General features: G+C 45.1%; 1 protein-coding gene across 1 annotated transcript in view; it reads left to right on the top strand.

Moving 5' to 3' along the window:
- The first annotated feature begins 4,738 nt into the window (after positions 1-4,738).
- Positions 4,739-25,279, top strand: part of LOC124039755 (nuclear receptor-binding protein 2-like) — a 55,144-nt gene continuing 34,603 nt past the window's right edge. Inside the window, exon 1 of the mRNA XM_046356080.1 lies at positions 4,739-5,296. Coding sequence (XP_046212036.1) covers positions 5,177-5,296 — 120 coding nt within the window. The 5' untranslated portion in view covers positions 4,739-5,176. The remainder of the gene's footprint in view (positions 5,297-25,279) is intronic.

Genomic DNA, 25,279 nt, shown 5'->3' with positions numbered 1-25,279 from the left:
CGACAAAAGGGACGGTCGCCCTCCAACCACTGTCGCCATTCGCCTAGGGCTAAGCGGATGGCGAGCAGTTCACGGTTACCCACATCATAGTTGCGCTCAGATGGCGACAGGCGATGAGAAAATAAGCGCAAGGATGAACCTTATCGTCAGACTGGAAGCGCTGGGATAGAATGGCTCCCACGCCTACCTCTGAAGGTCAACCTCGACAATGAATTGTCTAGTGACGTCAGGAGTAACGAGGATAGGAGCGGACGTAAAACGTTCTTTTAGAAGATCAAAAGCTCCCTGGGCGGAACCGGACCACTTAAAACACGTCTTGACAGAAGTAAGAGCTGTGAGAGGGGCAGCAACTTGACCGAAATTACGAATGAAACGCCGATAGAAATTAGCGAAACCTAAAAGCGCTGCAACTCGACACGTGACCTTGGAACGGGCCAATCACTGACAGCTTGGACCTTAGCGGAATCCATCTGAATGCCTTCAGCGGAAATAACGGAACCGAGAAAAGTAACGGAGGAGACATGAAAAGAGCACTTCTCAGCCTTTACGTAGAGACAATTCTCTAAAAGGCGCTGTAGAACACGTCGAACGTGCTGAACATGAATCTCGAGTGACGGAGAAAAATCAGGATATCGTCAAGATAGACAAAAACAAAAATGTTCAGCATGTCTCTCAGAACATCATTAACTAATGCCTGAAAACAGCTGGCGCATTGGCGAGACCGAACGGCAGAACCCGGTACTCAAAATGCCCTAACGGAGTGTTAAACGCCGTTTCCACTCGTCCCCTCTCTGATGCGCACGAGATGGTAAGCGTTACGAAGGTCCAACTTAGTAAAGCACCTGGCTCCCTGCAGAATCTCGAAGGCTGATGTCATAAGGGGAAGCGGATAACGATTCTTAACCGTTATGTCATTCAGCCCTCGATAATCCACGCAGGGGCGCAGAGTACCGTCCTTCTTCTTAACAAAAAAGAACCCCGCCCCGGCCGGAGAAGAAGAAGGCACTATGGTACCGGCGTCAAGAGACACAGACAAATAATCCTCGAGAGCCTTACGTTCGGGAGCCGACAGAGAGTATAGTCTACCTCGAGGAGGAGTGGTCCCCGGAAGGAGATCAATACTACAATCATACGACCGGTGAGGAGGAAGGGAGTTGGCTCGGGACCGACTGAAGACCGTGCGCAGATCATGATATTCCTCCGGCACTCCTGTCAAATCGCCAGGTTCCTCCTGAGAAGTAGGGACAGAAGAAACGGGAGGGATGGCAGACATTAAACACTTCACATGACAAGAAACGTTCCAGGATAGGATAGAATTACTAGACCAATTAATAGAAGGATTATGACATACTAGCCAGGGATGACCCAAAACAACAGGTGTAAACGGTGAACGGAAAATCAAAAAGAAATAGTCTCACTGTGGTTACCAGATACTGTGAGAGTTAAAGGTAGTGTCTCAAATTTGATACTGGGAAGATGACTACCATCTAAGGCAAACATGGGCGTAGGCCTGTCTAACGGTCTGAAAGGAATGTTATGTTTCCGAACCCATGCTTCGTCCATGAAACAACCTCAGCCCCAGAGTCAATCAAGGCACTGCATGTAGCACCCGAACCGGTCCAGCGTAGATGGACCGACATAGTAGTACAAGATCTAGATGAAGGGACCTGAGTAGTAGCGCTCACCAGTAGCCCTCCGCTTACTGATGGGCTCTGGCCTCTTACTGGACATGAATTAACAAAATGTCCAGCAACTCCGCAATAGAGGCACAGGCGGTTGGTGATCCTCCGTTCCCTCTCCTTAGTCGAGATGCGAATCCCTCCCAGCTGCATGGGCTCAGTCTCAAAGCCAGAGGAGGGAGATGGTTGCGATGCGGAGCAGGGAAACACCGTTGATGCGAGCTCTCTTCCACGAGCCCGGTGACGAAGATCTACCCGTCGTTCTATGCGGATGGCGAGAGCAATCAAAGAGTCCACATCTGATGGAACCTCCCGGGAGAGAATCTCATCCTTAACCACTGCGTGGAGTCCCTCCAGAAAACGAGCGAGCAGCGCCGGCTCGTTCCACTCACTAGAGGCAGCAAGAGTGCGAAACTCAATAGAATAATCCGTTATGGACCGTTCACCTTGGCATAAGGAAGCCAGGGCCCTAGAAGCCTCCCTACCAAAAACTGAACGGTCAAAAACCCGAATCATCTCCTCTTTAAAGTTCTGGAACTTGTTAGAGCAATCCGCCCTTGCCTCCCAGATAGCTGTGCCCCATTCTCGAGCCCGGCCAGTAAGGAGTGAAATGACGTAAGCAACCCGAGCTCTCTCTCTAGAGTATGTGTTGGGTTGGAGAGAGAACACAATCTCACACTGCGTGAGAAAGGAGCGGCACTCAGTGGGCTGCCCGGAGTAGCAAGGTGGGTTATTAACCCTAGGTTCTGGAGGCTCGGCAGGCCAGGAAGTAACAGGTGGCACGAGACGTAGACTCTGGAACTGTCCAGAGAGGTCGGAAACCTGAGCGGCCAGGTTCTCCACGGCATGGCGAGCAGCAGACAATTCCTGCTCGTGTCTGCCGAGCATGGCTCCTTGGATCTTGACGGCAGTGTAACGAGCGTCTGAAGTCGCTGGGTCCATTCCTTGGTCGGTTCCTTCTGTCATGCAGGTGAAAGAGGACCCAAAAGCGACTTAACAGAAACAGAGTTTATTTAAATCCAAAACAGGGAATAACAAAAATCCTCTAGTCTGTAGAGGGGAATAACTAGAGAAGCGGCCACAGACTGCAGGTCGCTCGGGTAGGCGCAGGCCGTAGTTGATAGAGCCACCTGCTCACACGCAGCATCTGATGAAGGCAAAAAACACGACAGGACAGGGCGAAACGCAATCACAGCATGGTGAATACAAAACAAGGAACCGACGGGACAGGAACGGATCACAAAGGAATAAATAGGGACTCTAATCAGGGGAAAGGATCGGGAACAGGTGTGGGAAGATTAAATGATGATTAGGGGAATAGGAACAGCTGGGAGCAGGAACGGAACGATAGAGAGAAGAGAGAGCGAGAGAGTGAGAGAGGGAGGGGGAGAGAGAGGGATAGAAGGAGGGAAAGAACCAAATAAGACCAGCAGAGGGAAACGAATAGCATGGGGAGCACAGGGACAAGACATGATAATAAATGACAAACATGACAGATTGCTTGATGGAATCTCTTCGGCTATTTGGGAGATGGGCCTAGTTCGAGTCTAGCTCCAGGCTAACTGGTGCATGTTTCAGGACAGAGACGTTAGACACTTGGATAGCAGCTAGCTAGCTGTGATGATCTGGAGTAACAGTTCAGAGCTTGCGGTAGGAATCCGGGGATGTGGTAGAGAAAAGCAGTCCGATATGCTCTGGTTAGATATCGTGCTGTGCAGGCTGGCAGTCCGGGTTAATGGTGATGACCACTAGCAGTGCCTAACTGACTACTAGCTAGTAGCTAGTTAGCTGGCTAGCTTCTGAGCGGGGTTCCGGTTCAAAGGTTATAAAAATAGCAGATCCATACCACATTGAGTGAGGAGTGTTGCATGAGAGTATGTTCAGTCCGTAGATGGAAAATGAGATTTAAAAAAAAAATACAAATATATACGAAGAAAAACGATATATACAAGGGACAGGACAAGACAATCAAAACAGACATCTTCACTGCTACGCCATCTTGGTAAAAGGAGAGTGCCAAGTGTCACATCTGGAGGAAACCTGGCACCATGAAGCATGGTGGTGCCAGCATCATGCTGTGGGGATGTTTTTCAGCGGCAGGGATAGGGAGACTAGTCAGAATCGAGGCAAAGATGAACAAAGCAAAGTACAGAGAGATCCTTGACGAAAACCTGCTCCAGAGCACTCATGACCTCAGACTGGGGTGAAAGTTCTTCTTCCAACAGGACAATGAACATAAGCACACAGTCAAGAAAATGCAGGAGTGGTTTCAGGACAGGTCTCTGAATATCCTTGAGTGGTCTAGCCAGAACCCGATCGAACATCTCTGGAGAGACCTGAGAATAGCTATGCAGCAAAGCTCGCCATCCAACCTGACAGAGCTTGAGAGGATCTGCAGAGAAGAATGGGAGAATCTCTCCAAATGCAGGTGTGCCAAGTTTGTAGCGTCATACCCAAGAATACTTGACGTGGTAATTGCTGCCAAAGGTGCTTCAACAAAATACTGAGTAAAGGGTCTGAATACTTATGTAAATGTGATATTTCTGGGTAAAAAAAAGAAGAGTGCTATACTGTTTTTGCTTTGTCATTATGTGGTATTGTGTGTAGATTGATGAGGGGGGAAACTATTTAAAAAAATAGAACACGGCTGTAACATAACAAAATATGGAAAAAGTGAAGGGGTCTGAATACTTTCCGAATGCACTGCATGTGATGAGTCTAAAGAGAGTGCAAAGGTGGGTCAATGCGCAGTTAACCAAATAGCGAAAAGGTGGGTCAATGCGCAGTTAACCAAATAGCGAGCTGGACTGACTATTTAGCAGTTTTATGGCTTGGGGTTAGATGTTCAGGGTCCAATAGCCTGGATAGTGAGTTGACTCCCCATAGTTAAAGTTCCACAATAAGAGCTATGACGCTAATATGTGTATAAGCTCTTCACGGTTGTGTTCTGTGTGGGTGTCACTGAGTAGACTGATTTATATCCGTTTGCAGCACTTTCAATAGGGACTTTTATTTTGAAGGCGAGACGCCAAATTCCACTTTTGTGGCTAATCGTTAGTGTCTAGCTTCACATAGGTGAAGCAAATGAACCAACAACACCGACCTGACGCATGGTGGTGATATATGTATAAAAAAAATACTTCATACCGTAAATGGTAAAAGTAAATAACGAAACAAAAGGAGGTATCGGAAAACAACTTCGTCTTTCCCATACAGGCTTTTTCCATACGAGTGGTTTTGCTCTTCATCTGTGAATACGGATAGTAGGGGCAACATTTCGCAATCTATTTTGCATACAGTTAAGTGCGCGGACTAGACTGGAACCTTTTTCCTTGTTTAACGTAGTAACATGAATATTACATAATTTATTTAAGCTTTTTATTGTAACTTTATACGGCGTACATTTCTACGGTGTTTTGTGAAACCTTTATTCGCGCGCGACGTCTGCGCTACTTTCGAGTGAAACCAACGGGGAATAACATAAAACACGGAATACAATGACTATGTCAGTCCCGGAGAGGAATTCAGGGTCCGAGGGGAAGGAGGAGGAGAGTGAAGATGAGAGCGAAATTCTCGAAGAAAGCCCATGCGGTCGCTGGCAAAAGCGAAAGGAGCAGGTTGGTTTATCTATTTGGTTTATCTATCACGCCGGTGAATCAACTGCTGCAGGCTTTTCCATTGCTGCCTTGTGGGCTCTACATATACTAACATCTAAAGGGGAGACAAGAAAAAAACATCAGTCCGTTTGGAACATGAGACGTCTGCTAGGCCTATCCGTCGTAATGTATCTAATAACCGATTATTGGGGGTTGGATGGTGGTGCCTGGATGTCTGTATTGTTGTAGCAGCAGCAGGTGCAACGGCTACAGTAGTCTTTAAACCGCCCCTCAGTTCTATTCTTTAACAGAAAAGGGCGTGGGCCCTTATCAAATTAATTGCATGGAACACACAATTATTGTGGAGTGATGGACTACTTATTGAACCAGAACACTCGTATCATTGAGAGCTTATACTGGCAATGGTTTGACAATTATTCTATTTGTCCAAATGATCTGTGTTGATCGATGATTTTTAGACTATTAAGAAATTGCACTTGCTGTATTATACAGTAATACAATTATATGAATATGATATTTAGCCACATTTTATCTGCAATCTGCCTCACTAATGATATGGGCAACACAGAGGCAATGCTGACCACAATGGTGTGCCCAAAATGGTTAATACAATACAATGTAGTACATCAGACCTGTCTGGAAGACAGTTAGAAAAACCAACTCCATCATCAACAACTGCATCAGAATGGCCCTGCCAAGTGAGTAGCAAGAGCCGCTTCTATAGTTCTAGAGAAGATAAGGCTTCAGTGTTGAAACTGAAGGTTATCTCTGTGGGACACCCGTAGCTTCCACCGTGCTTCCCACAACTGCCTGACCTCCCTCCTATCTCTCTCCAACACAGCGTACTTCACATGACAGCCGCGGTTGGCCAACAGCACTCACATACACACACACCACCTCCCACCGTCGCTCCCAGTGTTTTTCCACTCATTGATTACACATCAGTGTGTTTGCTGGTTTCTGGGTCACTTTGTCTGTCACACATTTACCCATAAGCCCGCCAGTGACACTCTTACGATGTTCTCATTTCAAAATGGTACGAATGCTTCTAGGAGAGGAGAGTGAGAGCACATTGATAGGATGGAGCAATTCATGAATGAGACTTTCATTCATGTGTAGCATGTAGCGTCTCACCTTTTACTGGGCGGTTCCAGCGTTATGGACATTACATTTGCATGCAAAATCACAACTTTAATGTCTCACAGAATAGAAAACCAAAATACAGATGTGTGTGTCTATAGTACCCCAAAAAAGTGAACTACTAAATATTGGCATGTTGGATAAATAAAGGTATGGATGGTACATGAAATGGACAAGCTTTTTAGGGAGACTGAACATATTAGCAAAAGTCTGGGAGTTAGTAAGTCTGTGCAAAGCTGTCATCAAGGCAACGGGTGGCTATTTGAAGAATCTCAAATCTCAAATATATTTTGATTTGTTTAACACTTTTTTTGTGGATACTACATGATTCCATGTGTTATTTCATAGTTTTGATGTCTCCACTATTATTCTACAATGTAGAACATTTAAAAAAATAAAGAAAAACCCTGGAATGAGTTGGTGTTCAAAAACTTTTGACCTGTTGTGTATATAACAAATAACCATTACCAGTTGAATGTAGACACAAATATGAGATGTTTTTGTATCAACATTTTTCTGAAATATTGTAACAAAATATGTAAATTAGACTATACATGTGCCTTTACTGCCAATCCACTTTTCTGGACACTGAATGAAGTCAGTATATTTTGGGAGGCTTTTCATTTAATATATACACTCCAGGACTATTTATCAGTGTCACAGTTGTATATATTATTATTATTATTATTTAATTTGGTATTAATGTTTCATTCAGACCTGCACTGTATTTCACTATACACTGCAACTACATCTGCGACCCTGTGCATGTGACTTAATAAACACCTTAATCTATTCACGGATTGTTGATAAATACTCTTCTCATCTTTCTATCTCAAAAAAACAGTACTGCCGTGTATGACGCCTGCATTTCAGCATATATTTTCCATGAGAATCTTAGCTAGAACTCGTGATTTTAGAGAGATATCAACAATTGCTTCAGGAAAAGTCTGAAGAACACTGCTCAGAACACGATTCTGTGGATGCACAAGCTTCTGAAGCTAAGACATGATACAGCAATATCCATCACATCCACAACCTTTTATGGACGTTACGCATATCATAACGCTGAACAAGGATACTGACAATGACAAGAGAGAAACCAATTATAGACCATATAAAACCTTGTTGAAAGTTGGCTTTACGGCGAATGTTTCAAGATGATCCAATGTAAAATCAAATCAAAGTTTATTGGTCGCCACGTACATAGATTTGCAGATGTTTTCGCAGGTGCGGCAAAATGCTTGTGTTTCTAGCTCCAATAGTAAAGTAATACCGATCAATAAAAACTCAACAATACACACATAATCCAGAAAAATAAGCAAGGTGCAAGGTGAGGTTTAAGGTGTAACATGTAAGGTGATTGTTTAACAAAAACTTTTCCTAAAAAACATTAGGGATGTTACATTGCCTGTCCCAGTCACCCCCTACATTGCCTGTCCCAGTCACCCCCTACATTGCCTGTCCCAGTCACCCCCTACATTGCCTGTCCCAGTCACCCCCTACATTGCCTGTCCCAGTCACCCCCTATCTTGTAGCAGAACACGCAAACAAACTCAAGACGCTTCCATCTGGTCTGTATTGCTTCATAACATCTCATCGTCATAACTAACACCATGGGACAGTTGTGAGCCCCTTTCTAAAAGCCATGAAATGTGGTTGTCTGGTAAACCTTTTTTTGAGTCTTGGCCTCCCACTCTGTAATTGTCCAAATTCATGCAATTTCCTAATTAAACTGGTCAAATAAAGCCTGAACTCCAACATACCCTGAGTATACCAAACATTAGGAACACCTTCCTAATATTGAGGTCCCCCTCCCCCCTTTTCTATCAGAACAGCCTCAATTCGTTTGTGCATGGACTCTACAAGGTGTCGAAAGTGTTCCACAAGGGATGTTGGCCCATGTTGACTCCAATGCTTCCCACAGTTGTGTCAAGTTGGCTGGATGTCCTTTGGGTGGTGGACCGTTCTTGATACACACGGGGAGGCTGTTGAGTGTGGAAAAACCCAGCAGCGTTGCAGTTCTTGACACAAACCGACACCTACTACCATACCCATTCAAAGGCACTGAAATATTTTGTCTTTTACATTCAACCTCTAAATGGCACACATATGGTGTGTAAACCTTAAGAACGTGGTTTCATTTGGAAATGACTAACTTTATCTGTACATACTCCGGTTGACCTTTCCATGGAATCACACTATTACCTTTACTGTTGACTGCTCCTCTAATATGTATGAAGGATGTTTGGCCTATTACATGGTTATAATACAGAACACTTATCAAGCTACATGATGAGTGCTTTTGTTCTATTGTGTGATTTTTATGAGCTCGAGCTGAATCATAAATTATAGGACAATGAGCTCATTGATACAATAAGAAAACGGGACTGTTTTGAGTTAGTGCTCAGTTCTATCCACTGAGTCACATTATTTAGAATTGCTGTTGCACCATTCTGCAGCCCTGGGTGTGTCCAGGCTGGCAGCATACTGAGTGCATTTAGATGTTCAATACAGAAGTCAATAGGGGAAAGGTTAGCCTGGCTGGACACACATGTTTCTATTCCAGCACATGGTATTATTGTTGTCTTTACTCATGGTGAACCAAATGCTTATACGAGTTTGTTTCTGTCCTAAGCAGAACAAGCTATAGGCAATGTTAAGTATATCGGTTTTATATCCTTAGGAGTGAGTTGGCCGATATTACTCCTCAGACCTTATTAGACAGTGGTTTGATTGCTTTCAGAGACAGACTAAGTAAGCAAGGCCCCAGAGGTTGAAATACTAGCCAAAGGAAGACATTTTCCGTCAACAATTACAACCGATATCCATGTGTTGTTTTCCATTGACATCCATGTGAAAGGCAAAACAAGACGTTAAGCCAAAGCCTTTGTCATGTGTCTCAAGCAGGCAGAAACAAGAAGCCAGATCAATCCTGCTTGTTGGAGTGACTGATTAGGTTAAACCTACCCCGTCCCTTCACCTAGACATGGGAAGAAATCAATGTGGGTATTAGGAAGACAGTAATTCTGTGGCAGGCAGAGACACACTTTTGATGTAATCTATTTTACATTTGAGTCATTTAACAGACGCTCTTAAAAAATAAAAATAAAGTTGTTTTTTTACCCCTTTTTGTCCCCAATTTCGAAGTAGCTACTATCTCGTCTCATCGCTACAACTCCCGTACGGGTTTGGGAGAGACTAAGGTTGAAAGTCATGCGTCCTCCGATACCCAACCAAGCTGCACTGCTTCTTAACACAGCGCGCATCCAACCTGGAAGCCAGCCGCACCAATGTGTCAGAGGAAACATTGTGCACCTGGCAACCTTGGTTAGCACGCACTGCGCCCGGCCCGCCACAGGAGTCGCGGGTGCGCGATGAGACCAGTATATCCCAACCGGCCAAACCCTCCCCAACCCGGACGACGCTAGGCCAATTATGCGTCGCCCCACGGACCTCCCGGTCACGACAGAGCCTGGGCACGAACCCAGAGTCTTTGGTGGCACAGCTGGCACTGCAGTACAGCGCCCTTAACCACTGTGCCACCTGGGAGGCTAGCAGACGCTCTTATCCAGAGCGAATTACAGTTAGTATATTTATCTGAAGATAGCTAGGTGGGACAACCACATATCACTGGGGGATTATTTAAGATACATTTTTGAAGAGGTAGGGTTTCAGATGTTTTCTGAAGATGGGCAGGGACTTTCAGCGGGAAGCTGGTTCCACCATGGGGTGCCAGGACTGAGAAGAGCTTGGCCTGGGCTGAGCGGGAGCTGCCCTCCCTTAGGGGTGGGAGAGCCAAAAGACCAGAGGTGGCAGAGCGGAGTGCTCGGGTTGGGATGTAGGGTTTGAGCATAGCCTGAATGTAGGGAGGGGCAGATCCTCTAGTTTCTCCGTAGGCAAGTACTATGGTGTTGGAGTGGATGCGAGCTTCAACTGGAAGCCAGCGGAGTGTGTGGAGGAGCGGGGTGATATGGGAGAACTTGGTAAGGTTGAACACCAGGCGGGCTGCAGCGTTCTGGATAAGTTGTAGGGTTTTGACGGCACAAGCCGGGAGCCCAGCCAACAGCGAGTTGCAGTAGTCCGGACAGGAGAAGACAAGTGCCTGGATTAGGACCTGCGCCGCGTCCTGTGTGAGGTAGGGTCGTACTCTAAGAGTGTTGTAGAGCGTGAACCTGCAGGAGCGAGTCACTGCTTTGATGTTTGCAGAGAACGACAGGGTGTTGTTCAGGGTCACGCCAAGATTCTTTGCACTCTGGGAGAGGGACATTGTGGTGGAGTTGTCAACCGTGATGGAGAGGTCTTGGAGTGGGCAGGCCTTCCCCGGGAGGAAGAGCAGCTCAGTCTTGTCGAGGTTGAACTTGAGGTGGTGGGCCGACATCCAAGCTGAGATATCTGCCAGGCACGCAGAGATGCGTGTCACCACCTGGAGAAAGTAGTTAAGTGCCATCCGCATAGCAATGATAGGCAAGGCCATGTGAGGTTATGATGGAGTGGAATTACTTGGTGTATAGAGAGAAGAGGAGAGGGCCTAGAACCGATCCCTGAGGGGCACCAGTAGTGAGAATACGTGGTGCAGACACAGATCCTCTCTACATCACCTGGTCGGGGCGGCCTGCCAGGTAGGATGCAATCCAAGAGTGTGCAGAGCCTGAGACGTCCAGCCCTGAAAGGGTGGAGAGGAGGAGCTTATGGTTCACGGTGTCCACTGCAGCAGATAGATCTAGGAGGATGAGAACAAAGGCGAGAGAGTCAGCTTTGACAGTGCAGAGAGCCTCTGTGACACAGAGAAGAGCAGCCTCGGTTGAGTGACCCATCTTGAAGGCTGACTGGTTAGGGTCAAAAAGATTGTTATGAGAGAGATAGTGAGAGAGTTGGTCAGAGACAGCACGTTGAAGTGTTTTGGAAAGAAAATAAAGAAGGGATACTGGTCTGTAGTTTTTGACGTCAAGAGGAGTCTAGTGTTGGTTTCTTGAGGAGGGGAGCAACTTGGGCCATTTTGAAGTCAGACAGGACGCAGCCAGTGATCGGGAAGTGAGGAATGGGAGAAGGTCTCTAGAGATGATCTGGAGAAGGGATGAGGGGATGGAGTCGAGTGGACAGGTTGTCAGGTGGCTGGTCCTCACTAGTCGCATGATTTCATATGCATAGAGAGGGGAGAAAGAGGTCAAGGCGTAGGGTAGTTCTGTGTGATGGGGATAGGCTGAGGGAACAAGGAGCAGATTTGTACTAAGTTGGCTCATGTTGGTTTTTCCAGGCCTTGTTTCCTCTTTGTCAATTGTGTGTCATGTTTTTATTAGCAATCGCTATCAATTTACACATCATTGCAAAAACCCTAGCTAGCAGTGACTAGCCTGGTCCCAGGCTGTTTGTGTCATCTTACTTTGCCAACTCCTTGTCACTCATTGTCATGCCAAACACAACAATTCCATAAGGAGTTGGCAAGAAAGCAGAAACAGACTGGCACCCAGGCTAAGTAGTCGCCAACTCAACTACTTGATTTCAAAGCGTTCTAGTGCACTGCTTATTTGGGGCAATCTTAGTTTCTGGTTTAGGTGTTTGTGCAGCCCTCACACGAGGACAGCCAGATGGACCTCAGAAAGCATGACAAAAGCAATCTGTTGAGTCATCACAAAATTCCCTCCCTTTTTAAGATAAAACACAGATAGGCATTTGAAATTATTTCACTATTCAAATAATCTCATGAATGTTTTGAAAAACAGTTTCAAACTTTTGTTTTGAACTTAGACAATTACTTGCGCGACTCTGGAGGGCCATGTGCGTTGCGAGAGAGAGAGAGAGAGAGAGAGAGAGAGAGAGAGGCCACTGATTCACGCTAGTTAGACAAACATGTAAATACCATACGTTATCTGTCATCCCATCTGGCAGTGCCGGTCTTTACTGGATCAAATTGATGTAAAGAAGCTAGCTAAGATATCCAGCTAGCTATGTTAACTAGCCAGCTAGCTAGGCTAGTTGAGGCTATTTTGCTGTGCTCCCTATCCTTGTCTACAACAACTCCATTCAGATTAAACAACAGCCTACCTGTCAGTTGCTCATTGTAGCCTACTCCTTCACTTTTAGCTAACTTAATTATGTCATTTGATTGACATTTTCCATTGATTAGAGATTTCCCACTTCACGTTGCTACACATGGAGACTCTGACTTTAGTGCGCACCACTTTTATTGGCAGAAAATAACAACAATCTACAAGCATGAAACGTGCGTACATCATTAAAAACTTCCATCAAAAGTTTGTCGTTTTATGAAATTAAGAATTTCAAATGTCGTGGTATATCCTTGTGTGTAGCAATGCCACATAGATCATTTTATTTAATTGAGACGAAGCCCCCCCCCCTTCTCAAAAATGAATACTCTTGCCCATCCTTGGTTTCTTATCATCCTATTCGGAAGGAGTGTACATTCCATTCCATGCCCTTTGGAGTTCTATTGTTCCCCAAGGGCCCTGGTGGAGCGCCTCTACTCTACCCTGACCTGTAAGAGTGGGACCTTTATCTGTTGCCTAGCTGGGGAGATAATCACTAGTCCAGGGAGCAGTGGATAATGAAAGAGGCCCATCGATGAGTGAGCCCTCCGCCCCCTGCAGCCCAACCAACGCCCATTCACCACTTAACCCCAGGGGGGCAGGGGAGAGATCTTTACCAAAATAATGCTCCCTAGAGAGACACACATTTTCCATCATATCATGCTTGTATCCACTATCACAGCAATTTAAATAAATAAAATATTTATTTCACCTTTATTTAACCAGGTAGGCTAGTTGAGAACAAGTTCTCATTTGCAACTGCGACCTGGCCAAGATAAAGCATAGCAGTGTGAACAGACAACAACAGAGTTACACATGGAGAAAACAATAAACAAGTCAATAACATAGTATAATTTTAAAAATCTATATAAATTGTGTGCAAAAGGCATGAGGAGGTAGGCAATGAACAGGCTATAGGAGTGAATAATTACAATTTAGCAGAGTAACACTGGAGTGATAAATGATCAGATGAACATGTGCAGGTAGAGATACTGGTGTGCAAAAGAGCCAAAAAGTAAATAAAATAAAAACAGTATGGGGATGAGGTAGGTAAATTGGGTGGGCTATATACCGATGGACTATGTACAGCTGCAGTGATCGGTTAGCTGCTCAGACAATAGTAGTAGCGGTGAAGATGGGACTACAGGGATGGAATGACCCAGTAGTTAGACAAGCGGGAAAGTATCTGGAGGGCTGCTGGTTTCAATCCCAGCTCAGACCAGATATTCTTGTGCGAAGTGAGCCGGCAACCAGAGGGTTGCTGGCATCATGCTAGATACCATCGCCTGTCGTTGTGCCCATGAGCAAGGCACTTAACCCCTTATAATTGCTCCAGGGGCACTGCACTGCGGCTGACCAATTGCTTCCAGCCCCTCGAGGTATGTGGGTGTGTGTCTCGGGGGGGGTGGGGTTGTGAGCATAAAGACACATTTCCGTTCTCTGTAAATTAATGGATAATAAAGCACATCTTATCTCTTCTTGTTTCAATGTAAATTCATGACTGTTGAGGTGTGACGATGATTGACAGGCACATATATTTGCATAGTTTTGTACAGGTGTCACTGCTCACTGTTGCACTTCCAAGTCTTTGTTGTGAGACAGAAGGCGGGAACAGGGGCCAAGAATGTGCACCCACGACTTTACGCACATGATTGCTTCTCCAAGGCAACTTATTACAAGGTGCATGCTTGACATGCCTGTCATGGAGAAAGTTGATGTATCTTTAAAAAAAAATAATAGTTGAACTTTACAGTTCCAGTACTTTACAGTGATATTACAGTGATCAAATGAATGTGGTTACTGTAACTGACACACGTCCTCAAGCAAACAATTATCCTAATGGCCACTAAACCCTCAGCTCAGTCCAAGCCACAGGCAAAGTTAGCCATTGTAAGCCCCTGTCATGTCATGGCTGGCTGTAAGTGCTACCTTGCTTTAAGAGATCTCTCTAATGACCACTGCTTCCTGATGATCCAATGCAGACTTTCTCGCCGGGCCTGGGTAACAGCTGCTCCATGTGGAATGACACCCACTGCGATGTCCCCTGCATGGGAAACGGGCAAGTCATGTCATGTCTTAAATAAACACTCGCTGTTATGCAAAAGCAATTAACAGAAATGAATCCCTTAACTCCAGGGGTGTTAAGATATAACAACGGCCATGGATGATATCCAATCAGGTTGAATTACATGTACACTTTCATGGAGAGTGTTGGATTATCTGTCATTGTGGAACACATAGACTTCAGACAAAATGAAAAAGCAAGCATCAAGACGAAAGTACCAAAAAACGATTACGTTAGTCTTGAAGAATTGCTTACTAATATATCTGGTTAGGCCTGTTGGATAGAATTCCAAAAAACAAGACAGACCCACACGAACATCAGCCATGCGCGGTAGATCACCTGCTGGGTGTCGACAAATGAAATGACGGACGATGTTCTGTGGCCAGAGGCTGGTCACCCTCTGCGCATGGCCGATGTTCGTGTTGGAATATCTTGCCTTTAAGGGAGGACCTCCTTAATGAAGATATAGAATAAGACTGCAGTTAAACCTGATCCATCATAACAAACCATTGACCCGACATACATTACTAAAGTGTAGCACGCCTGGCTACCGTTACCACAAGACCTGGTCTCAGAATTGGCTTCATATCTGTGCGTCGACGGGAGGTTTTCTCACCTGGAATGATGGCCACTGTTTGTATGAAGTAGTGATATAATGTCCCTCCCTCTTTGGGTGCATCAGGAGATTTATGAATGAATGGTTTTATGACATAGCGGCAGGCAGACAGTGTCCTGTATCACTGAACAGCAGAGGAGTTAAGATGGCACGGGAATCTCGCCTTGGGCATAATGTACAATGTACCCCTCATTTGATCCTCCACAGTCCACACCGAAGGCGTACTGTACTTTGTCATCCTCTACAAATGTACAGTGGGGTCTGAAATGATTAACACCCTTGATAAAGATGAGCAAAAATGACTGTATAACATAAATAATTCAAATACTGAGTTTATTATATGCTCCAAAAAAATTGGGAAATGATATTATTTTAAACGAATACAATTGCTCAGAGAAAGAGATTTTGTTCAACATGTAATACTTTTTTCTCTCTCGAAAAAGTAGGTGTCAAAATGATTGACAGCCCTGTTTAGGCTTTGGGCAGAGTATGTTAAACGGCATTGGCACTTGGATTGGAACCGGTGCTTTGGTCAGATGCCATGAAAATAGAGCTCTTTGGCCACATATACCCAGTGGTGGGTTTGGCGTCGAAATGAGAATGCATCAGCAGAAAAGAACTCCATACCTACTGGTCCTGGGGTCCTTGTTAAGGTCAATGGCATCATGAACTTCACCCAGTACCGGGATATTTTTTGCCAAAAACCTGGTTGCCTCTGCCATGAGGCTGAAACTTGACCATAAGAGGATCATAAAGCGAGATAATAACTCCAAGCACACATCAAAATCCACAAATAAATGGTGGATTGGCCACAAAATCGACATTCGTCTCAATCTCAGTCCAATCCTCGCACGGTACGTACAACATAGCTCAGTAATTTAATTATTTATTTTATATAGTCATTTTTGCTCATCTTTATTAAGGGTGTCAATAATTTCACACCCCACTGCAATTGACCTTTGTTGGTTGTGAAGACATGTTTTATGGCCCTCCTTTTATGGGTCTGCCAGACATGAGAGTAGTTACGCCAGCAGCTAGCACGACTGCACAGTAATACTATTTCCATCTCTGCATTTTACCACACTAGTTAATTAATATTCACATCACTCCAAATACAGCATCGAGTTGATCTGTCGGTGGCTTTTAAACGCTCTCCTAACTAATAATAAAACAGTGTTGCCACACAAATCGGTTTATCTCAGCCATTGGGTTATACACTTTCATGAAATGACGTTGTGTTTGCCTTTGAAACAGACGTATAGAAAATATGCTGCCATGCACATTCCTACTCTAGCAAACACAGATGGATAGTTCAGAGGTGTTAATAAATGCTAGAAAAGCGTTAATGAAATAACTGACATTGGTGATCAATCTTCTTAAGAGGCCCTATTACTGCCTGGTGTCAGGGAGCAGAAACCAAACATGTAATCCAAACAACTGCCAGTCAGTGTCTACAATAGGCTGTCAGCCTTTCACACAGCACAGCACATGGCATTTCCAGGTATTATTTACCCTCTGGCCACCTGGTAGGGAAGACTTGGAGTGGCTGGCTGCCTGCTGTGCCTAAACCAAGTCCACTAACGGCCCCAGCCCAGTCTCTCTCCACTGCAGCCTGGGTTGTGTGCATTAGGGCACATACAATGTAAAAATGTTTTGCAATGGAAAACGCAAATGAGCATTTCTCATTGAACAAGTCCATGTAGTCCCACCCTGGTTCAGTCCCCCCCCCCCCCCCCGTTGGTTGCCGAATGAACATGACCCTGGAGTACCAAGAGGAGTGCAACGGGAGAAAGAGAAAGGTCTTCCTGGCCTGGGCTAAGAATAGTGTCTGTCAGGTGCAGTAGTGTGGATAGATCATGTTGCCAGGACACGGTGTGAACCCATATCGCCCAGTGTCATGGGGCTGAGATCTGAACGAGGCAGGAGCTCCGTCAAAGCAAACAACAGACCAGATGGTGTCCAACCCAACCAAACCAATTCGAGTCTGTCGTTAACAGGGGCGGCGATCCTCTCGATCCTCTTGTTTGAAAAAAAGTGCTGCAATTTTAAACGGTTTTCACTTGTAATGCTTGATATGTCGCACTGATGGATACTGATAATGTGCTAGTGTAATGTCTGAACTGATTAGGCCTATATTACCTTGGTAGGTCATGAGTATGGACATGTGTGTGGCAAGAGAGGACTTTAATTAAGCCATTGACAACATGTGAGAGCGTTCATTGATGAGGCCCTTTAGGGCCGTCGTACGCAGTGCGGTATCCGTCACCGTTTTCCACTTGAGTCTTCTCATTCTCGCGCTGCCTCTGACAAGGGAGCTGGCATGGTGACGAAATCTTTGAGGAATGGCTGACGTCTCCTGCAAGCCTCCTCCGTAGATGTTACCGTTGTCTAAATGTCATGACTTCCCTGCCACCTTGGATCCATGCCACAGTGTCACTTCGCAGTTTGAGACTGCCACTAGTGTGGCAGTCAAAACTCAAGCGTTCCTCTTTGGCCCATAGCCGTTTGAGTGGCAAATTGTTGATTTTAGCCCTGTTTTGTATGGTTGATTTGATTAACATTCTTCCTACTTCTTCCTTCATTCTGACATGTTCATTTTGAGTACTAGAGATACCTCTGAAAAGTGCATATTACTACTGACAGAGCCAGTAAGATTTGCATAATTTAAAGCAAAAGGCATCCGCTGATCCGTTTCTTTCTCATTGACAGTAGGGAGAAGTAGAGCTTTTTCAATTGGCCTCCATTTTCCTATTCTGCATGAAATATTAATATCCATCTTGTTCGATGCAAAGGAGATGGTGCCTCTCTCTTTGAAAGTTGCTTTTAGTCATTTGCGCCGTGTCTGAGAGAATAAATGCCATGACTCATGTAAGGCATTGGCTCCTGTAGTTTTGTGAGGAATTCTGGTTTTGAGCAACAGCTCGCAGCTGATTCACAGCTGTATGAGTCCCTATGTCAAATTCAGGTTTTGACTCACAGTGTTGGGCAAACGCGAGGGTAAGTGCTCGATGTGTTCTGCTTCGCTGTGTTGGACGCTCTCAGTCGCATTTTATGTTTAGTGGTGACAGTCTAGGATATACCGTATTCGCCTATCAGTGCTCTATAGGCTGAAGATACAGTATGTGCAATTGTATAGCCAAGATGCCTCAAAGCATAGCAACAGGGTCAACACTATTACAAGTCCGAAGAATAACAGCCTTGCAGTCTCATTATTGAACCCAAAGGTCACCCCCCTCCCCCCAACCAGCATGAGAGGATTAAGGGGCCTACAGGAAGGAGCAAGGTCATGAGGCCAACAAAACATTAACATTCCTACTTCAAATGCTTTTTCCCTCAGACTAAAACCAGACTTTCCAAAAACTAGAGATGTCATGCAACCTTAACCCAAGAAGCATTTTGTGAGAGGTGTAGGCTTCTTTACCTAAACCCAAAGCAAGGCAAATGTGAAACTACGAGAAGAGAAGAGTTTTAGCTCAGGGATGTGATCAATGAACATCTAACCTTATTATTTACCTGTCAATCCCTCAGAACCCTCCAAGTTCATATGCTCTCTCGCATTATTGTCCATAATCATTACCACCGCCTCAATAAAAATAACTCCTGTCCTCCATGCTTAAGGGATTATAGGAGATTTGCATTTTCAAATTTGAATGCATCTCATTCTTGTTTCAGCAGCCTGGCGAGAAGTAAGCAGGTCTTTTGCATGCAGGGGCCAGAGAAGAATAAAATGTGACTCAACACCGATCGACTCTTCATGAATTTAACATGGCTCTGGCTTCTGTGAATGGCCTCCTGCTATGAGCTTATGAGACATAGCTTTACTAGTGCAGTAGGCTGTCTTTGTGGACAGCTCAGGGGAAGTGGCATTGGATATTTATTAAAGAGTGATTATAGTAAATACATTATATATACAAAAGTATGTGGACACCCCTTCAAATTAGTGGATTCGGCTATTTCAGCCACACCCTTTGCTGACAGGTGTATAAAATCGACCACACGGCTATGCAATCTCGATATACAAACATTGGCAATAGAATGGCCATACTGAAGAGCTCAGGGACTTTCAACGTGGCACCGTCATAGGATGCCACCTTTCCAACAAGTCAGTTCATCAAATTTCTGCCCTGTTAAAGCTGCCCCGGTCAACTGTAAGTGCTGTGAAGTCGAAACATCTAGGAGCAACAACGGCTCAGCCGTGAAGTGGTAGGCCACACAAGCTGAAGAGAATAAGAGTTAAGCGCATTCCATCCCTTACCAGATATTGTGCCGACCTTTTACAATCTTCTCTAGGTGTGAGATAATGCCCATTGGATGTGTCCGGCATTCAGTTCGGACTATTTTGTTGAAGTGTATATTGCCTACGGCATCTTAAGATGGACAAACAGCACTATTGCTGCTTTTTCTCATTTTTCAGGCAAAGGTCTTTGAAGGGAATATGCGAGCACAATCTTTTGGCTAGGCGCTAGCCAAACTGAGACATGCAGAAGCCTTTACGTGTCAAATAGTGCAAACTTATGTCTTTGCCAAACTGGCCAAATCAAGCCAAGCTGTTAGCTTTCACCCCGTGTTACCTCTTGCCTACTCTTCCTGGCACAGTTCTGAACTTGTTCGACCTCTGAGGTTTTGCAGGAGGTTCAGACTGAGACCCTTTTGTTCCTCCTCCTCTGGTTCTGCCGTAGCCCTTTAAACAAGCAGTATGTGTGATTTACAAGCATGAATTGGGTAATCCAGTGGGCAGCAATTACCACTCTTTATGGAGAACTTTAATACATGGGTGGACTTTGCCAGGCTCTAATAAGCCTCTCCGGGAACCAAGTCAATCCCAGATGTTTTGAAGGAGTGGGACGGATGCCAGATTCAGGTCAAAGCGAACACACGTCCCATTAGCCCAGCTGCCCGACCGACTGACTGACTGACTGTGTCGTGAAAAAGTCTCACCCAGTTCTAATCCCTCTTCCTGGAATTGGACTGTTTTTGTTCACCAAAAATGACACCATTTTTTAACACTCTCCATCTTTGTTTTGTAAATCTGCCACTTGAATGTTTTTTTATTCTCACGACTGGCTGCTGCCAGCATTGTAGAGGTGCAAATGAATGTAATTGCCTGAAAGGGCTCCAGCTGCTGAGCAAAGCAGGACCAGATTTCCACCCAAAGATAATAATTAAAATGGAGGCCCTGCTTCTGATTCTCTCATGAAATTATATTTATGGTCTTGGAAGGTATAAACATCCATTTGATTTAGTATTGTTGTCTGCATTAGTGGAAGATCTAGTTCCTCACTTTAAGTGGTGATTTGGAAATACAGCTAAAAGTGGTATGCTGTACACATGATCTCCATAATGTTGCGTTGCAACTGGCCTGTTGGAGGATGACAGTCACATTGATCGTCATAAATCCCCCATGCATGACATTCTTTAATCATTGGAGTCATTCTCGTTGAAGTTGAAGAATGTGTGAAACAAGCTGTATAACAGCTATTATAAATTGATTGAAGTCGTTATATATCAGACCGTATTCTACGGGTATGACTAAACATGTATTTTTACTGCTCTCATTACATTGATAAATGTAAATGTAAAATTGATAACCCGTTTATGACAGCAATAAGGCACCTCGGGTGTTTGTGGTATATTGCCAATATACCATGGCTAAGGGCTGTATTCAGGTACACAGCGTTGCATCGTGCCTAAGAACAGCCCTTAGCCATGGTATATTGGCCATATACTGTACCTGTCATGGTTCTTCTACCTGTCACCAGAGGGGGGCAGAGACCATCCTAGAGACATTAATGACACTCAGGTGTGTCTTATTACTCACGAGTTCCCTGTTAAAAGAGGTGTGTTTTCTGGTTTCCTTTGCAGGAGCTTAAATGGTCTGGTCTGGTCTGGTCTGGTCTGGTCTGGTCTGGTCTGGTCTGGTCTGGTCTGGTCTGGTCTGGTCTGGTCTGGTTGTCTGTCTGGTTGTCTGTCTGTCTGTCTGTCTGTCTGTCTGTCTGTCTGTCTGTCTGTCTGTCTGTCTGTCTGTCTGTCTGTCTGTCTGTCTGTCTGTCTGTCTGTCCGTCCGTCCGTCCGTCCGTCCGTCCGTCCGTCCGTCCGTCCGTCCGTCCGTCCGTCCGTCCGTCCGTCCGTCTGTGTTTCCTGAGTGAGTTTTTGAGACTTATTGTTTGTTGTTTTTCCCCAGTGTACGGTGATCCTGCGGCAACTGTTTATCAGTGAAGTATTTATGTTTATCCTTAACCATTCCTCGTCTGGTCTCTTCTCTGCAACTGGGTCCAACCACATCACAGCACCACACCCCCGCAGGCATTTTTGCTTAAATATGACATAGACCAGGGTTTCCCAAACTCTTTCCTGGGACCCCACTGGGTGCACATTTTGGTTTTTGCCCTAGCACTACACAACTGATTCAAATAATAAAAGCTTGATGAGTTGGTTATTTGAATCAGCTGTGTAGTGATAGGGCCAAAAAATGAAAGTGCACCCTGACATGGACCCTGTGCACCCTGACATGGACTGACCATGAGAGAAGAATGGTGCTGGAGGAGATGGCTGCCGTTTTACAAGCTCCTAACCAATTGTGGTGCTGTGCGTTTTATCGTGTTGTTTGAAAATTATTTTGTACATAATGTTTCTGCCACCGTCTCTTATGACCGAAAATAACTTCTGGATATCAGAACAGTGATTACTCACCTCAAACTGGGCAAAGATATTTTATTTAATGAGTCGGACACAAAGGATTTACACCAGATACCAGACCAGGCCCAAATCCCCATCGTTCGCATGAATAAAATACACCAATACAGGGACGCAGGTCCGGTTGCCTTGTGAGAATGCGTTGGCGAGTGTGTAACCCACCTCTACCATCTGTCCTATTGGCCAAAGTCTAATCGCTGGAGAATAAAATGGATAAGCTCCGTTCAAAACTATGAGCTCCGTTCAAGACAAGGGATGGTGGTATGTGCCTATTTCTCAATAACAGCTGGTGCGCAAAATCAAATATTAAGGAAGTCTCAAGGTTTTGGTCACCTAAGGTAGAGTATCTCATGATAAGCTATAGACCACACTATTTTCCAAGAGAGTTTTCATCTATATTATTCGTAGCAGTCTAATTACCAACACAAACCAATACTGGCACTGAGACCACACTCAAAGAGCTGTATAAAGCCATAAGCAAACAAGAAAATGCTCATCCAAAGGAGCCATGGATTACAGGCAGCATCCACACTGAGCTAAGGGTTGAGCTGCTGCTTTCAAGGAGCGGGACTCTATCCCAGACGCTTATAAGAAGTTCCGCTATGCCCTCAGATGAAACATCAAACAGGCAAGGCATAAATACAGGAATAAGATTGAATCCTACTACACCGGCTCCGACGCACATCACATGTTGCAGGTCTTACAAACTATTACGGACTACAAAGGGAAACCCAGCCGCGAGCTGCCCAATGACACAAGCCTACTAGGCGAGCTAAATTACTTCTATATGCGCTTCGAGTCAAGCAACACTGAAGCATGCATGAGAGCACCAGCTGTTCCGGATGACTGTGTGATCACGCTCGCTGTAGACGATGTGAGTAAGCCCATTAAGCAGGTCAACATTCACAAGGCCGCAGGGCCAGATGGATTACCAGGACGTATACTCCGAGCATGCGTTGACAAACTGGCAAGTGTCTTCACTGACATTTTCAGCATGTCCCTGGCCGAGTATATAATAGACCACCATAGACATTCCACCATAGTCCCTGTGCCAAAGAACACCAAGACAACCTGCCTAAATGACTATATATCTGTATCCATGAAGTGCTTTGAAAGGATGGTCTGAACACCTATGTAGATATTCCATAAAAAGCTGTTTCCAGCTATAATAGACATTTACAACATTAACATTATCTATGCTGTATTTCTGATAAATTTGATGTTATTTTAATGGACAAAAAAATGTTATTTTCTTTTTTTAAAGGACATGACCCCAAACTTTTGAACGGTAGTGTATAGTTGACAGTGCATGTCAGAGCAAAAATCAAGCCTTGAGGTTGAATGAATTGTCCGTAGAGCTCCGAGACAGGATTGTGTCGAGGCACAGATCTGGGGAGGGGTACCAAAGAATGTCTGCTGGTCAGGGATGGGACCAAGAACCCAATAGTCACTCTGACAGAGCTTCAGAGTTCATCTGTGGAGATAGGAGAACCTTCCAGAAGGACAGCCATCTCTGCAGCACTCAGGCCTTTATGGTAGAGTAACCAGATGGAAGCCACTCCTCAGTAAGAGGCACATGACAGCCTGCTTGGAGTTTGCCAAAAGGCACCTAAAGGACTCTCACACCATGAGAAACAAGATTCTCTGGTCTGATGAAACCAAGATTGAACTCTTTGGCTGAATGCCAAGTGTCATGTCTGGAGGAAAACTGGCACCATCCCTACGGTGAAGCATGGTGGTGGCAGCATCATGCAGTGGGGATGTTTGTCAGTGGCAGGGACTGGGAGACTAGTCAGAATCAAGGGAAAGATGAATGGAGAAAAGTACAGAGACCTCAGGACCTCAGACTGGGGCAAAGGTTCACTTTCCAACAGGACAACAACCCTAAGCACGCAGCCAAGACAACTCAGGAGTGGCTTTGGGACATATCCAAGAATGTCCTAGAGTGTCCCAGCCAGAGCCTGGATTTGAACCCGATCGAACATCTCTGGAGAGACCGGAAAATCACTGTGAAGTGACGCTCCCCAGCCAACCTGACAGAACTTAAGCGGATCTGCAAAGAAAAATGTGAGAAACTCCCCAATGACAGTTGTGCCAAGCTTGTAGCGTCATACCCAAGAAGACTCAGGCTGTAATCTCTGCCAAAGGTGCTTCAACAAAGTACTGAACAAAGAGTCTGAATACTTATGTACATGTTTGTATTTGTGCCTTTTTATATTTCTGTTTTTAATTATTAATACATTTGAAAAACATTCTAAAAACCTGTTTTTGCTTTAATCATGTGTGTAGTTTGAGAGAAATAAACTATTTAATCAATTTTAGAATAAAACTGTAACGTACATTTTTTGGGAAAAAGACAAGGGGTCTGAATACTTTCCGATTGCACTATATATATATATATACACACACACACACACACACACACACACACACACACACACACACACACACACACACACACACACACACACACACACACACACACACACACACACACACACACAAACAATGGCCCTCAAACCATCATGGTCACCTAATAATCTCCAGTTTACAATTGGCTCATTCATCCCATCAAACTGAACAAGTTCCACAGACATGTGACAAACAGAAATGGAATCATGTGTCCCTGAACAAAGGGGGGGTTCAAAATCAAAAGTAACCATCAGTATCTGGTGTGGCCATGTGCTGCATTAAGTACAGCAGTGCATCTCCTCCTTATGGACTGCACCAGATGTGCCAGTTCTTGCTGTGAGATGTTACTCCACTCTTCCACCAAGGCACCTGCAAGTTCCCAGACATTTCTGGGGGGAATGGCCCTAGCCCTCACCCTCCGATCCAAAAGGTCCCAGACGTGCTCAATGGGATTGAGATCCGGGCTCTTCCCTGGCCCCTTCCCTCTTCCCAGGAAATCACCCACAGAATGAGCAGTATGGCTGGTGGCATTGTCATCCTGGAGGGTCATGTCAGGATGAGCCTGCAGGAAGGGTACCACATGAGGGAGGAGGATGTCTTCCCTGTAACGCACAGAATTGACATTGCCTGCAATGACAACAAGCTCAGTCCGATGATGCTGTGACACACCACCCCTGACCATGACAGACCCTCCACCTCCCAATTGATCCCTCTCCAGAGTACAGGCCTCGGTGTAACACTCATTCCTTCAACGATAAACGCGAATATGACCATCATGGTCATATTCGTCAGTGAAGTGCACTTTTTGCCAGTCCTGTCTGGTCCAGCGACGGTGGGTTTGTGCCCATAACATTGCCGGTGATGTCTGGTGAGGATCTGCCTTACAACAGGCCTACAAGCCCTCAGTCCAGCCTCTCTCAGCCTATTGTGGACAGTCTGAGCACTGACGGAGGGATTGTGCGTTCCTGGTGTAACTCGGGCAGTTGTTGTTACCATCCTGTACCTGTCCTGCA

Source organism: Oncorhynchus gorbuscha, linkage group LG07 (genome assembly GCF_021184085.1).
Source record: "Oncorhynchus gorbuscha isolate QuinsamMale2020 ecotype Even-year linkage group LG07, OgorEven_v1.0, whole genome shotgun sequence".
Lineage (NCBI taxonomy): Eukaryota > Metazoa > Chordata > Actinopteri > Salmoniformes > Salmonidae > Oncorhynchus > Oncorhynchus gorbuscha.
The sequence above is the reverse complement of the archived record's forward strand: the minus strand, read 5'-3'. Positions and strand labels throughout refer to the sequence as shown.